Source organism: Anabrus simplex, chromosome 5 (genome assembly GCF_040414725.1).
Source record: "Anabrus simplex isolate iqAnaSimp1 chromosome 5, ASM4041472v1, whole genome shotgun sequence".
In the NCBI taxonomy this organism is placed as follows: Eukaryota; Metazoa; Arthropoda; class Insecta; order Orthoptera; family Tettigoniidae; genus Anabrus; species Anabrus simplex.
This window is the reverse complement of record NC_090269.1, coordinates 397,377,792-397,390,719: the sequence shown is the minus strand read 5'-3', so window position 1 is coordinate 397,390,719 and position 12,928 is coordinate 397,377,792. Positions and strand designations below refer to the sequence as shown.

The following is a 12,928-nucleotide window of genomic DNA, read 5'->3' as shown; positions in this document are numbered from 1 at the left end:
TTTAAAGATCTTGAAAGTTTTCCGTCCGTTACAGGCTAAAACGTATAATTTTGCCAAATTTCAATTTTCTTGTTCGCCTGGGAGATTATGCCACAGTCTGGATTTTGGGCGAGGAGGGTGGAAATTAGGACTTTCAGGAAACTAAACCAAACAAATATGCAGATGGTCATTATCCCTTAAACAGGCAGCTAGACGAAAATTTCGCCAAAATTGTCAACGTACAGGCACAAAGTCGTTACGATTTTAATTATATAGATAGATAAGGAATCTGCTTCAGGTACAACAATTTTGGGCTATGTCCGCTGGACTTAACCTGCAAAACCGACCGTTCATGATATCTCCCTTATCAATCCTCCTGTCGAAAAAAACGCACATGAAAGTAAAATGTTTTAGAAATGGATTTCCATCAAGTTTGATCGATTTTTAGCCAGGTTGGTCTTGTACTGTATATATTTTGGAAGAGTAAAAACACCATTTCGGTTCCATATAAACCGAAAGTCCACTCATGGAACATGAAATGTTATTGACCTTTAAATCCTACCTTTGGACAGGTGGATGCTAAATATAAAGTTTGCTTCAAATATCTCCAGTAGTTTTCAAGTGGTTAGAAATACGCTTTACACGCACCCGCTCTTGAGTAAAGTCCGGTGGGACTTGTACCGAAAAGCGGTCCGTTGATGATATCTCCCTTATTAATCCTCGTATCGAAATGATGCACATGAGAAAAAATGATTAGAAATTAATTTCCATTAAGGCAGGTAGGTTTCCATTTTGGTTGGGTATATTTTGTGGGAGTGCAAAATCACGGTTTCGGTTTAGTATAAACCCCCAGTCACTTCAGGGATTTAGAAACAATACTTGAACTAAAATCTGCCCAAGAACAGGTGGATTCTAAATATCAAGTTTTGTGGAAATATATCCAGTAATTTCCAAGTTACAGACAAACAGACGAACCTACACCATAGCTAAAAATATGGAGATGGTCATTATTACACCTGAAACAGATAACTGTACGGAAATTTCGACAAAACAGTCAATGACTGGACACACTCTAGAAGTGCAGACCTTTATTTTGAGAGTTACTGCTTTGAAACTGTAAGACATATCTATAAACGGACTTCACCCTCAGACGCCTCTTTTAGTGTTTTACATGGTTAGACCTGCGACATCTTCCCGTATCTCTTATATTTATGGGTTATATTGTTACACTCATTGAATGGGGTGAAATTTTGTACAGTTTTCACATACTACTTTTAATTTTGATACCGTACTCATGTGACAGCTAGAATCATACAATTCGGCTATCACATTCCACTGGCCATGGTCAATGTGCGAGCCGAATGTCATGATTCTATCTTTGCTATAAATATGGCAAATGATAACATCTAGGTGTAAAAGTACAAAATTAACTTTAAATCGAGAAATACAGCTCTATTTGACGTATAAGGTATAGAAATACGACAAAAAGTCATAGGAGCAAAGTTGTAGATTTCTCCAAAATGAAACGCGATTGTGCTTTTTAATTTGTGGTACGACTTACCGATTAGCCACTAATTATCCCGAAACGAAGTTCTGCACCGTTGTTAAAATTGCATCCATATTTCGATATTTTCCGGGGCCAAAACTTATACATTTGCACAGCATAGAACAATTCCTCAAAGAAAAGAGTGTCTGTCCAGCTTTCGGGATTAGCACTCGAATTCATACGGAGTAATTAAGGAAGAGAATAATACAGTTAAAAATAGTTGAAATTAATAGAAAATGGATTATAACTGAGGACAGCCGGATGATGACAAATATGTAAATACCAAAATCAAAATCAAATTCCACTCAATAAATTATACTGGTGTGAGTTATGGATATAAGAAAGTGGTAACGGAGGAGAAATTTAGGCGCAAGGGATTCTTAGGTAAACAGATAAGAAGATGATTATTGTTGGTGTTACTTCCTCTGTCCCAAAATAATAGTCGCATTTCTTTCGCAAGTAATTTATTGACAATAAACAATACAGAAACAGAAACACTAATACAAATACAATACAATACAATACAAATACTAATACAAAACACCAAGCCGATGCTATTGACATTACTCACACCTGATCACTCAACACGTTCCAACGCAGCACGAACTGATATGACAATATCGGAATCACACTGTAGAACAAGAGGTATACACCCCTGTCGTTGCAGTTTCTGTTTCCCCATGTGAGGCAGGTTGTAACAGTTCTTTCCATGAACCTTCATGCATTCAACCATAACTTGTTGCAGGGCCAGGAAAACATTATTCAGTGTCTCAGCAGGAAGGCCGGTGAAGGCTTTTTCAACAGCAGTAAAAAGTTCATCTACTGTGGATGTTGCCTCTTGATATTGGAGAGACTGTATGGCATGGAAGAAGCCGAGATCTAGGACATTAATATCCGGGCTATTTGGAGGCTGACAGTACAATTGTATGGTTAGAACATTATTAGAAGCGGCAGCTTTAAACTCAGGATCCGACGGATAAATGTGCGTTTTTTCATTATCCTGTTGCATGTAGATGGGTTTTGATGCTGTCCGAGAAGGCCATTTTAACTGGATAGCTGGAAGAACTTTCTCGATGAGCATCTTTCTGTATTCGTCCTGTGTAACGGGTTGGATATATTTCGTAACCAGTGTCCCCCTAGGCCTATTTTTGCTACTGCGTTTTGCTGGTTCCTGGACGATGAATGCAAATACTCCAAGCTTACCATCACAGTACTGGTTACGGGGACGTGCCACTGCTGCTAGAAACATCACCTTCGTAATGAAGCGTTTATTCTGTCAGGTTCGATGTGGATAGGGTTCTTCAGCAGCAAGGTAAAATCGTCCTTTTCCTGCAGTCATGTAAAACCATTTTTCATCAACATGAATCCGATAGAACATGTCCAGAAATCTTGTTCTGCGTATCGAAATTGCTGGATCCAACAATGACAAACAAAATTGCAAACGCTTCTGTTCTCCTGTGAAGTTCAGTGTTGGTTTTAGTCTTGATGAATGTCGCCGAACAGCATTTTCTTGGATTCTGCGATGCACTGTTGATTTTGCCATACCCAAAGCTACAGTTACAGATCTGATAGTCTCTTTGACGAAAGGGAATGTTTTTAAAGTCTATTCTGATATATGCATTTCTTCTTTCTACCGACTCTCCCTTTCATTATAGCGGAGACATCAGCAACATTCATTGTGGAGTTCTCACCTTGTTTCAATATGCGCTCTATGGACCGTGTATGAACGGCAAATTCCACACCACTTTCCCTTATTACACCTCTTTGCAAGATGCCATTATTGCTTACACGAAGTAAATGCTCATAAATGGCCCTCCTCTGATCATCATCAATGTTTTTCACTCTTCCCATTTCTTCAATGGCACTTTATCACTGCAAGTACAATGTGTAAACGGTACGTACCTCGTATTGACACACAAAGCGTCTGACTCACGTCACTACCCCTGCATTCACCGATAGCTCGCATTGATCTGAACACCTCGGTTCATGCGACCGCCTACCAAAGTCATGCGCATATGTCCCAGACTGCTAAACGAGTTTATATGCTCTGCGACAGAGCAAACATCACTGTTCTGTGCTTAAATTGCTATTACGTTGGCGCTGTTAACAATAAGAGCTTGTTGACGAAATGCGACCATTATTTTGGGACAGAGGAAGTATTTTAAGCTATTCGAGGACAGTTATAACCTCCAGCGATATTCCGCCAATATCCCGCAGAATGTCCGATTGACCCCTCTCTTGTTTTCTACTCAAGGAACAACCACGAATTTACAGGAAATATGACGAAAATGGCAATACGTTACTTCCCTGCTGGCATGCAGTCAGTGACGTTGCCATGGTAACCTGTAGGTTCGTTGTCGGTCTGTCGGTCACTCAATGCAGAGTGTGATACCCGCAGAAAATCTTGAAAATCTTCTCCGTCATTTCAAGAGTAAGGTAAATTTTGAACATAACAAAAGTTGTTTATAATGAAGGGGCGCTTCACATATGGTCCACGGAGTTTACAGAAAATAAATAGTATAAAAGAAAATGGAGGAAAACCGTTCTTGTTTTCCTACAAACCCCCATCTATTCAAAGATTTTAAAATGATATTCATATCGAAACCTTTCTCGGGATGAGTATAATCTAAATATAAAGTTTGGTTGAGATCTATTGACTTCTTTCGCCGTCATGGTGGAAGAAACAGACAAACAGACAAACAAACAGACACGAAAAATAATAACCACCGATTCGGTCTTCAGTTGACTTAAAATGGATGAATATCTAAAAAAACTGGCAAAACAGATGAAATTACAGACAGCGGACCACCTACAACTTCATTTATATAGATTATGATCTTTCCTACTATTAAAATCACTCAAGCGTATTTGTCTACTAATGTCATTCCAAACCAAGAGTTTCGAACACAGGTCACCCGGATTAGGAGTGGAACGGTTAGAGCACTAAATTAGTACGTTTCCCCTTATGATTATGGAGTATTAAAAATGTTAAATTCAAAATGGGAACCGTAGGTTCTGGAGGAATTCCTGCTCCACACATCAAGGTGAAATGTACTCGTAAAACAGTAATTTTACGATTCAGAATAAAGTCTTACCTATGAGAGTCTGGAAGAAGATCAGTATGAAGAGTGAGTGTGTCCACAGCATTTTTCTGCAATAATAAAATAAATATATAATGTTATTTCTCGGAAATATTATTATTATTATTATTATTATTATTATTATTATTATTATTATTATTATTATTATTATTATTATTATTATTATTATTATCAGCATGACAGATAATCTAGCCTATCCCTATATGAGGCAAAATCTATTTTCCTAACCTCGAGGTTCGTGAGAATAATTAATAAGAAGAATATCCACAGCCTGTTTCCAGTTTCGATCGGGACGGGAATGAATTGAATGGAGACCCCATCTAAGGGTGAGGATAGAAACTATTCAGGCTGCCGATGCCCCTGGGCAATGATTAAAGGTTGACGGATGAAATAAAAGGGGCTGCCTGGCCGAGGGGGTAAAAGGCGTGCTCGGTTGGCCCGGGAGGACGTGGGCTCGAATCCCCGTCAGGAAGTCGTAAAATTTAAGAAAAGGGAATTCCACTTCCGGAGGTGCAGATGGCCTTGAGGTTCACTACGGTTACACCAAAAATGAATACTAGGTTAAATCCTGGGGGCAAAAGCGGCCGGCGTAGAACTAACCACTCCACCCCACCACGTGCCAAGGTTACACATGGTGGAAGCCTTTACTTTCCACCCCTCCAAGGGCCTTCATGGCCTGTACAGATATGACTTTGCTCTTTTTTGGATGAAATGGCTGACGGATGAAATGAAATGATATAGGGAAGTGTTTCTAGAATGAGATATGACACGGTGAACCTGAGTACCTGGAGGAAATCTTGTCACGCCTCCACTTTGTCCAGCACAAATTTCACATTGAGTGACCAGGATTGAACCACGGAACCAGGCGGTGAGAGGCCAGCGCGGTGCCCACTGAGCCACGAAGGTTCTTCCTGTGGAGAATAGTGAACAATATTCACCCATTCTAAATGACCACTGGGCTAACATGGGACATGGCTTACTGGTCCTTAATCTCAACAAGAACACCCTAGAAAATGAATTGATCCGAGTAATCGCGGACTATCATGACGTCATTGGTGAGGGGCTATTTAATTCACCACGCAGTTGTCAGATGTTTTCAGTATACCAGTCATGTATCTGAGCAACAGGCTCTGTCTACATTACCACGGGGATTTCGAAACCCTGGTACATACTGTATTACGGAATGTTATGCTCATGAAGTACTGCACTTGATCAATCAGTGGTAGAGTGCCTGTTTCACGATTCCAAGTTCATGGGTTGGATTATGGCCGAGGAAGCTAATTTTTAACATATTAACATAGATGTTTGTATTTTAAAGATATAAAAAATTATATTCATTCAGCGATAGGAAATTTCCAACTGAATTCCACTTTTGTTGCTAAAGAGTAGCACAAACTGAATTTCAAAACTGACAGGCAAGACACATAGATTCATAAGTTCTATAAATCGGCAAGTGAGGGCATACGTTTATTATTATTGTACCAGAGGTACATATTCCCCGACTATTTAAATTGCACGCCTTCTGTAATGCCATCTATACCAACGGACTTGAACTGGTAAACTTCCAAAGAATTTAGTCTTCAACCTTTAGATGGCTAGACCTTGGATTTGTAAATACTTGACAGGGTAATGTTTATTTTGGACTTGGTAAACCTGGTTCGGAGGACTGCTTTTTTTAATGCACCAAGTTGTCAACACTTCAGCTGGTTCCTCCGCGATTGTAATCTACCTATCAGATAATTGGAAATATGTTCTCTAGTCAATTAAAACAGGGGGTGTGTACAGGAATCCAACCTATCAGCAAAGAGTTCTGGAAGCTTCCCCTTATGGAGCAATAAAAACAGGGCACTTTAGGGCTGTTTTGTCTTAATCGCTCCAGTGCTTCGGAGTGCGACTTGACGGAGGCAGAATGGAGGCAGGGGAGAAGCCTGCGTGAGGAAGATCCAGTGGCATAAAGTAATGGAAGAATTAACCTAGACATCTGATAGCTCCTGCGTGTAGTTTGAGGGGAAGGTTTCGACCTCGTTTCTTTTAATGCCATTTTGTAAAATGGTAGTTCAATGTGGAATTGTCGGCAAGTCTGAGGACTCTGGTTCTATTCCCTATTGGGACATATGTAATGTAAGGGAACAAAGAGTGATGACTCTTTGTCGTTTCCCATTCAACCTTACGATGGGTTACTAAAGCTTTTATCCTCTAAATTTCGTAAATCTTCTCTTGGCATTAATGTTTTCTCCTTTAGTCACCCCTCAATATCTTCGGGCCATAAGCCCTCTTAGGGTTTTAACGATTTCTATAAGGCGTGCTGATGTTTCGCATCCTTGCCTTTTGTTTATGGCTGGTTATGTGCAAACTGTTCTTTTACCATTAAGGCCACGTAGTATGGGCAATTATGCCCCTGTTTATTTCTTTCAGAGTGTAAAGGTTTTCTTGTGTTAGTTCCCTTTGGGAACAGTGACTAATGTAACTGTTGAGCAAGAGATAAACCTACATCGGCGCAACTGTGTATGAATACTTTAATGTAAGGCCAACCGATAGGTTGCCAGGGGAATTTTAGTGCGCCATACGAAACTGATGCTTTCGCGAGGCTAGACTATGGTAATTTTAGAGCGCAGACTTCTATGTAGTGTAAATTATCGGAGCAAATCCCGCTCTTGTTAAATATTGTACCTGTCAAGGGCAATAATGCTCTTTTCTATGTAAATTAACTGCCTGGTAATTTGTTTTGTACCTGATTTTCGGACTTCTAAGTCCCCGATATCGTTAGACCTGACGAGCTCCTTAATAACTTGTTATATTGTCTGTTATTCATTCTGATTTTATATCTCTCAATTTTAAACTAGAAGAAAGAAAAGGAAGGAAATAAAATTTCCAAATGTGTTGTGTTAAGTTCTGCTCTAGTTAATTCCTTGTCCAGCCATTCAAACCAGGCGCTTCTTATCCCTCTAACCCACGGAAACCAGGTAACAATTATTCTTATTATAGTCATTATTATCTACTCGATTAGGCCATCCAAGCACCATATTAACATGTTTTCTTCTTTTTGTCTTCCCAAAACTTCTTCATTCTTTCTCGGTGTTCTTTTCTTTCTTCCGTCCATTTACTACCTGATTTCTTCTTGGATTCCTCTCGAAATTTAGTATCAAATACGTCTTTCCAAAATTTCTTTCTATTTGCAATTTGTTCTTTTTTTAAATTTTGACTAGTTCCAAATCTTGTTCGGCTTCTTTGAAAAATGCAGGTTTAAATTTGGTTTTTATTTGCATAGTGTTCAAACTTTGTTTTGTCCATTTTGTACTGGTGACCAAACAATCTTATTCTATTGTTCTTTTTCTGAAAACATGGCCTATTTTCTCTGATTTGTATAAATCTTCTTCTGGTTTCAAATTGTATATGCTATTCTCCCAAATAAGCCCCATCATTTTCCTTAGGATTTTCTTTTCTGTTTTACTTATTCTTATATCTGATAAGGTATTCAAACACTCTGCAGCATTTAAAGTTGCTGGAAGAATTATAGTTCTGGAGTGTCTCGATATAAATTAGCCTACCTCGATACTGATTTTTCTTCCTTTCTTAATCTGTTTACCCTCCAGCAGACTTTGGTTTTTCATGAACTAGACACTTGTTCACGCATGTTCGTACGTCATGATGCAGTCCATAGGCCATTATAGTCTCCATATGATGGCTCCTGCATTGTACCAAATCATTCTGCAAACACCTATGACACTGAAAACCGCGGTGCGCGAGTAACTATTTTCATTGATCGACTGAAATCAGCCTTTATCCCAGACCCAGATGATTCTAATACACCGAGGACCTAAATAATTCCTGTTAATCCACAATAAAAAACGACACATCATACACCTCACACGACATCACATCGAACTGTGACAACCCGTTATTGAAGATGTGTTCATGTTAACAAATATTTCCTTATCAGTATTCAAACAAAACACCTGCTGTTCGCCGCCGTGGAAAAGTTTCACAAAATCTTCAGATGAATTTCGATTTATCGTAACAAAAAGCAGTGTGCTATTTTTCTACAATTCCATTTAGTTTCATCTTCTCTTCAACTTAAATCTAAACTGTATTTATATTCAGTGTAGGACTGAAGCTTCACCTCAATTTTTTTATATTGATTGCGAAAAGTATACATTAATTATGAATTCGCATTATTATTTTATACAGTGATTATGACTAAATGGTTACAGACCTACGGTTTTAAGGGTACATGTGAGTAGCAATACTGCTCCTCAACTTGAGCGAATAAACAATTCACACTAAATATGCAAGTACGATATGTTAAAAAAATATTTTGTCAATATTTGCTTCTAAGTTTCTATACTATTTAAAAAATAGTTTATTTGCGAATTGTTCACTCAGGATCACGCTACAATTTTGCTGCCTTTTTGTCTGAAATTTCCTCTACGTCCAGTACTCCTCCATATGGGCGCTATGCTGTTTCTTCTGTTCATCCGTCCAGGCTCTTCCCGTCTTTGCAGTTCTTTCGTCTTGAAATCCTTCCAAAATTTGAATCATGGTCCGAAATATGTTCCTGTCTAACATCTAAGCTTCCTGGATGTTGGACTTCTCTAGATCTTTATGAACATCCTTAATTCATGTCGTCGTTTTCTACTTGTTCCACAGGTAGTCGAATAACTTTTTGGTTAGTCTGGTTTTGTCCATTCTGTACAAATGTCCGAAGGAAGACAACCTCCTCTTTTTCATGGTCTCTGAAATTGTCTCCGCATTTTTGTAGACTTCATTGTTGTTCCCAAGTTTCTATCCGCTTTCAGTCCCTGTTGGACACAAGATTTCCCGTAGTACTTTTCTTTCTAGGATCTCCAGCTTCTGCAATTTGTAATTCATCGAGAGACACTCGGATTTTACTACAGTGTTGTAATGCCTTATTTTGCCTTGTTGTAGAGGTAAAAGAAGGTACGGGTTGGAATGGGTCTAACTACAAAGCTGTGATATTAATTAAAATTGAATTAAAGGTTATATTTTGCAAAACTTAACAATTTTGACACAGAATTTGAACATACAACAAATAACAACAAGTTAACAAACCAGGTACAAGACCAGGAAAGCCAAGATTTAGAGATACTTTAACGATCTGGGCTTCGAGCCCCACCTTATACAATTCCTGAGCTCTCACCTCACAACCAAAGGGCAGAAATCCCCTTATTGCATGGAGCACTTGCTCCCACCTTTTAACCTCAAGGCTCCCAGAGGCACTTTTCAAACACAAGAAAGAGCTGACCCGCTCTCAATTTTTTTTTTGCTAGGGGCTTTACGTCGCACCGACACAGATAGGTCTTATGGCGACGATGGGATAGGAAAGGCCTAGGAGTTGGAAGGAAGCGGCCGTGGCCTTAATTAAGGTACAGCCCCAGCATTTGCCTGGTGTGAAAATGGGAAACCACGGAAAACCATCTTCAGGGCTGCCGATAGTGGGATTCGAACCTACTATCTCCCGGATGCAAGCTCACAGCCGCGCGCCTCTACGAGCACGGCCAACTCGCCCGGTCTCAATTTTTCAAGCCCATTAAAGGCAATATCAGACTTTTACACTAAATTGCCATCAAGGCACCGCTTACATCAAATGAAACGGGGGTACCTCGTACGCAACCTACTGGGCCTCAGTGGAAAAGAACAGATTAATTAAATGGCCCAAAATACCAAGATGAATGGAGGCATTGCTTGCACTCCTACATGAAACCTTTTAAAAACCTAAGGGGCACTAGGTCGATGACACAGGGGCTATTCCCAAACTAGGGAGGTGACTCGAATAAGAAAAAAATTTAACACATTAAGAAGAGAAGAAAATCGGTTATGAAAACGCAGTCGCCTCAAATCAAAAATGAAGGGGAGCTCGAGAGGGTAAAGCACTCTCTATCCCCGATTTACAGTTAAAGTAATAAGAAAATTTTACATAAGCCGGCACTAAGTTACATTTTTAGACATTGAAAAGGTTTCGGACCTTCCCCGAGGGTTAAACTGCTGAGCTAGCAAGAAATAAAGATGTTAAACGGCCATTACCTTGTTGAAGAGCTGCTGCCCGAAGGAAGAGGCGCTACCCGCCCCCTGCTACACGTCCATACACAAAGCTAGAGGTTGAAGAAGTGGCGACGAGCCGTGAAAATCAGCAGTTTTTAAACCCTCGGGGAAAGTTCGAGACCTTTCATGAATATTTAAGACACACCCGCTCAACTTTATTGGCTAGCTAAAACTTACACAGAAAAATTGAAGAAGAAGGACACGATTGGTCAAAAATTAATAACAGAAATTCTGGATTGTCTAAGTTCAAAACTGGCGGAAAGAAAAGATTTATATTGTCAACCCACAAATGAAAGAACGAAATTTAGTTATAGGAAAACTTATGAGTATAACATATCTTCAAGAAAAGTTCCTTCACTTCGCACCAGGGTGCATGATCATAGTTTTTTAGTAGAGACATCTATAAGGGAATGTCCACACTTCTTGATTAATGGGAAACAAAACAAGTTGAACTCCACACAGTATTGACAACTTTGTAATCACAAAATTTATGGTAGTGCCATCTTCTGAGAAAACTTATAAGTTGATACAGTTGTTAAAGTTCAGAGTTTCTCCTGTAGAGGAGTACTTAACGCGGAAAATTCAACGGTGTGGCGTAGGGGTGTACCAACCGGTACAATTAGTATTAGTTTAATAGTATTATTATTAAACGGCGCCCACACCTCCATAGTCAAGAGTGAGGTACGCCCCAAAACATGAAAATGTTGAACAGCCCTGCCTTACGGTGTACGCTTCCCGTGGGAGGTGCTAAACGAGTGAAAACGTGTCCTCGTCCCGAGGTGCTGCAGCTTTTTTCAGGTACACCCCTATGGAGGTGAACTGGATGTACAATTTTAACTACACAACAACAACCCTCCTATCGTTCCTAAATTGCTGGCAGTATCGGGAATCAAATCCGGGCCTCCGACGACTGCAGTGAATACAAGGTCTTTCAAAAAGCTCGCCCGGTTTGATATATCAAATTATGAAATTCATTATTTCAAAACACATCAATAAAATACATAAATATGATCATGACATGTTTCCATTTTATATATGGAAAACGACATCCCCTACTGTACTGGCATGCAAGAACTCTGTCCGTGAAATTCGCTATGACTGCCCGACAAGTTTCCACCTGTACTTCGCCAACAACACGTCAAATTTCCTCCTTTAACTCGTAGATGTTTCAGGGCTTATTGAATCGTCAAATTTCCTCCTTTAACTCGTAGATGTTTCAGGGCTTATTGACTCGTCAAATTTCCTCCTTTAACTCGTAGATGTTTCAGGGCTTATTGACTCGTCAAATTTCCTCCTTTAACTCGTAGATGTTTCAGGGCTTATTGACTCGTCAAATTTCCTCTTTTAACTCGTAGATGTTTCAGGGCTTATTGACTCGTCAAATTTCTTCCTTCAACTCGTAGATGTTTCAGGGCTTATTGACTCGTTAAATTTCCTCCTTCAACTCGTAGATGTTTCAGGGCTTATTGACTCGTAAAATTTCCTCCTTTAACTCGTAGATGTTTCAGGGCTTATTGACTCGTCAAATTTCCTCCTTTAACTCGTAGATGTTTCAGGGCTTATTGACTCGTCAAATTTCCTCCTTCAACTCGTAGATGTTTCAGGGCTTATTGACTCGTCAAATTTCCTCCTTCAACTCGTAGATGTTTCAGGGCTTATTGACTCGTCAAATTTCCTCTTTTAACTCGTGGATGTTTCAGGGCTTATTGACTCGTCAAATTTCCTCCTTCAACTCGTAGATGTTTCAGGGCTTATTGACTCGTCAAATTTTCTCCTTCAACTCGTAGATGTTTCAGGGCTTATTGACTCGTCAAATTTCCTCCTTCAACTCGTAGATGTTTCAGGGCTTATTGACTCGTCAAATTTCCTCCTTTAACTCGTACATGTTTCAGAGCTTATTGACGTATACCAATGATTTAAAGTAACCCCAAAGAAAAATATTGCAAGGGTTTGAGTCACATAACCTTGTTGACCATTCCTGGTCAGCATTACGCGAGGTGAGGCGATGAGGAAACCGCTCATGGAACAACCCAGTTGTTTTAGTGTTCAATGTTGAACCCATTTCGTCGAACTTTACCGAGTGTACACGAACTGTTGATTCATTCGCTGCTTATTTACGCCCTAGAATCGTACGAAGACGTCTGGCAGTTGCTGGATAACTTTCTCCATTCTGATAAAACGTTTCCACAAATAGCACGCGTTGCGTCATAGTAAACGGCTCCATGGCGAGATACACAATGAA

General features: G+C 39.6%; 1 protein-coding gene across 2 annotated transcripts in view; it reads right to left on the bottom strand.

The window, feature by feature from the left end:
• Positions 1-12,928, bottom strand: part of LOC136874567 (inactive pancreatic lipase-related protein 1) — a 138,058-nt gene that overhangs the window by 112,752 nt on the left and 12,378 nt on the right. For both annotated transcript variants that reach the window (XM_068227952.1, XM_068227953.1), the window contains exon 2: positions 4,621-4,676. In XM_068227952.1, the coding sequence (XP_068084053.1) occupies positions 4,621-4,672 (52 nt within the window). In that variant the 5' untranslated portion in view covers positions 4,673-4,676. The remainder of the gene's footprint in view (positions 1-4,620; positions 4,677-12,928) is intronic.